We start from the raw sequence: 3,513 nt of genomic DNA, 5'->3' as shown, positions 1-3,513 counted from the left end.
TCTAGGGTAGCTGTTGTCTCCTCAAATATCAAAAGAATCCGCATCAATAGTGCTAAATTATATTTCTTGACGGTAACACTGAAACAATTTGATAAGATTGACAGGTTGACATTGTTTTTATCAAGTTGTAAGGTTATTCACAAATGTACTGAATTGAATGAAAACCACTTAGAAGTCATCTGAATTTAATCTATGGCATGATTATTATGGTAGTGTGGCCACCACTTTTCGGAACTGCATTGTATGTAACACTGTACAATTGTTTGGTGTACATTCATTTTTATTGAAAAAATACTACTATAGCCAAGAGTAGAGAGGAAGAAGTGAAAGGCAGAATAAATATGATTTTTTTGTTGGGAGGAGTTACGTATCAATCTGTCAGTACCTACATTACAGAGAATTCCATTGTAGATTTTTGGCTTATTAAACACATCTTGCAGATTAGCTTATTATGGCTTCAAATGACAAATAGATGTCATAAAATTGAACACTGTGGTTTTCAGATTCATCCAGCTTCTGTATGAAAGATGACTCCCAACAGTCAATAGAGCTGTCTACACAAAGTCAGGTCAGGCTTTATTTATCCTAAGCCTCGGTTATTTCTGTATTAAATAATAAACTCAGACAGGTACAACAAGAAAATACATGAGCAACTCTGTTGCTTTATGAATCGTACATGTCTTAAATAAACACATTAAAGTTATACCCATATGTAAATAAATGTAAACTATTCACAAAACATACTGTATATTTGTACATGATGCCTGGACAAAGTCAATGCCTCTTCTGGCTGCTCAAAGCCTCAAAGATTTGTCTTCTTTATGGTACACATATTGACATCTTGATAACACATACTTCTAATCTAAAACTTCAGTAGCCCCTTATCCCATGAATTAAGATATCATTGTTTCAGAACCTGAATTCACAGTACAAAAATATACTAAGCCTTCATGAATTCACCATCAGTACTATCTACAGTTTGATCATCATTAAGTCTATGATCAGCAGTAGACTTACGACAGTCTTGGATAGGTCAAACACATTTTGAGTCCATCCACTCTCTTCATCACCTTTAAAAATCAGTTTGGCACTTAGGCACTAGAACATTATACTAGCACACCTCATAAACATAAAACAATGAAGTAATGAACCGTTTAGCTATTTGTGTAATTTATTACATCCTGTGGAAGGTCCACCACCTTGTGAGAAAGTTTCCTCTGAAACAGATGAGTTGCACAATATCGCTGTGGCATGATGTTGACCAGCTAAACAGCTTCTGCAGATGTCTCAGTGGAGACAGACATAGTCACTTTGGCTATTTTCACAGTGGTCTTCACACAGCTCTCTGCAGCCCTGTTGGCAGCGATGTGCCTGCTCTGGCAGTCAGACTCCAGGCTATTGTCCAGCTGCTGGGCACTGCCCCGGCACGCCTGGCATGAGCTGAGGAAGGCGTGTCGCAGGTCCTTGCTCCTCAGGGCGTAAATGATTGGGTTGACTGTTGAGTTGAGCAGACAGAGCATGCTGGCGAATGCAAACACTGTCTTAATATCATCATCCATCTTCCAGAACAGGTCATAGACCATGATGGCCAGCACAGGGCCCCAGCAGATGACCAGCACCACCAGGATGAGGACCAGGGTCTTGGCGAGCCGGATATCCATGCGTGTCTGCTCAGGGCGCATGGTCTGCACCTTCGTTCCGTCTGCTGAGTACACCACCAGGCTCTTCTGGGAGGTGCGGCTCAGCATGCGCACAGCGTGGTGGTGGGCCTTCCACAGGATGTACATGTAAGCGTAGATGATGAAGAGGACCAGCACGCTGGTCACCCCGATCCAGAAGATCAGATACTTCTCATCGATTAGCGGGAAAAGGTCTGAGCAGACCGAGTTGAGCTGCTTGCAGTTCCATCCCAGCAGAGGGAGCACTGCGAAGACAATGGAGATAGTCCACATCACGCAGAAGGCGATGACAGCCTTGGTCCGCGTGACGATGCGCCTGTAGGCCAGGGGTCTGTGGATGGAGATGTAGCGGTCTATAGCAGTGAGAAACAGGCTTCCCACAGAGGCTGTGAATGAAGCGATGACCCCACCTAACTTGAAGAGGAACACATTGGGGCTGTCCTTTCTGTGGAACACATGGAAGTCCAGGAAGCTGTAGACGAAGATGACGCTGCCAAGCAGGTCGGCTACAGCCAGGCTTCCTATGAAGTGGTAGGAGGGGCGGCAGCGCAGTGTGCGGGATTGGAGGATCACACACAGCACGATAAGGTTCTCAAGCACGGTGAAGGTTCCCAGAGTGAGGGACATCACCGTCACAGCCAACTGCTGGCTAGGAGTCAGGATCATGAAGCATTCCATGTCCACGAAGTTTTCCGCACACTGGATTCCGGTTCCCTCATCACCAAAGCCGCTACTGTTGCCAAACAGGTCTGTGGCATTGGTAGGGAAGAATGGAATGCCTTTTAGGATGAGTTCTTCATCTCCAGGCACCTTGTCTGGGAAAGAGTTACTGCGGAAAGCGGGTAAAGGCTTCTGGACGGACAATCCACCCTTAGTGAAGTCAGTGTTGATGGTGGCGTCATCATAGCTGGCATCATTGGAGCCAAGGTACAGCAGTCCAGAGGTTATAGTCCGGAAGGTGGTGTCTGCCACACCATCCAGCACAGACTTCATGACTGGGCCTGAGAGGTGAACACTGGGGTTTAAGATGATCTCTGATTAACCTATGAAATGATAAGAGAAATGTTTGTGTTTATGCCTTAACATTGAACAGGAGAAATTGGAAAGCACAGCAAGAATTGTGCTCTTTTATGACAGTTAAACTGTTAAAGAGCTGTCGTTTCAAAATGGCATTTAATCCTATATTCTTTTGCCAAAATTAAACTATAATTTAGATTGGGCTTTTTCTCACATGAGCAAAATCATCTAGGTGTTTTAATTACAAACTTCTAACTGGTAACTGCCAAAATAAAGGAAACATGAGTAAATGAGTGAAACAAAGTATACTGAAAGCAGGTGCTTCCACACAGGTGTAGTTCCTGAGCTAATTAAGCAATTAACATCCCATCATGCTTAGGGTCATGTATAAAAATGCCCAGTTGCCCATTATTTTAGTTACCATGACTAGAAGTGTGAGTGTGCGTGTCTCTCTTACCAGATCTCAACCCAATGAACACTTATGGGAGATTCTGTGGCGACGCTTGAGACAGCTTTTTCCACCACCATTAACAAAACACCAAAAGATGGAATTTCTCATGGAAGAATTGTTGCATCCCTCCAATAGAGTTCGAGACACTAGAATCTATGCCAAGGCGCATTGAAGCTCTTCTGGCGGTTCGTGGCAGCCCAATGCCCTATTAAGACGCTTTATGTTGGTGTTTCCTTTATTTTGGCAGTTACCTGTATATTTAATTCTATAAAATGTGAATTGTCTAATGATGATCAGCAGTGGCACATGGACCCTCAGATTTGTCCTGTTTAAAAAATGTACAAATGTTCATATTTCTTACATAGA

General features: G+C 43.4%; 1 protein-coding gene across 2 annotated transcripts; it reads right to left on the bottom strand.

Moving 5' to 3' along the window:
• Positions 1 to 1,265: 1,265 nt before the first annotated feature.
• LOC120023889 (cannabinoid receptor type 1A-like) lies at positions 1,266 to 2,672 on the bottom strand. Of its 2 annotated transcripts, XM_038967993.1 has the most exons (2): positions 2,611 to 2,672; positions 1,266 to 2,508 (listed from the first exon to the last, which is right to left on the bottom strand). In XM_038967993.1, the coding sequence occupies exons 1-2, from the start codon at positions 2,670 to 2,672 to the stop codon at positions 1,266 to 1,268; spliced, it is 1,305 nt and encodes a 434-aa protein (XP_038823921.1). The 2 variants fall into 2 exon arrangements, with proteins under 2 accessions (XP_038823921.1, XP_038823920.1); XM_038967992.1 differs by having other exon boundaries at positions 1,266 to 2,672.
• Between the last annotated feature and the right edge of the window lie 841 nt (positions 2,673 to 3,513).

This window comes from Salvelinus namaycush, chromosome 29, assembly GCF_016432855.1.
Source record: "Salvelinus namaycush isolate Seneca chromosome 29, SaNama_1.0, whole genome shotgun sequence".
In the NCBI taxonomy this organism is placed as follows: Eukaryota; Metazoa; Chordata; class Actinopteri; order Salmoniformes; family Salmonidae; genus Salvelinus; species Salvelinus namaycush.
This window is presented reverse-complemented; position numbering and strand designations above follow the sequence as displayed.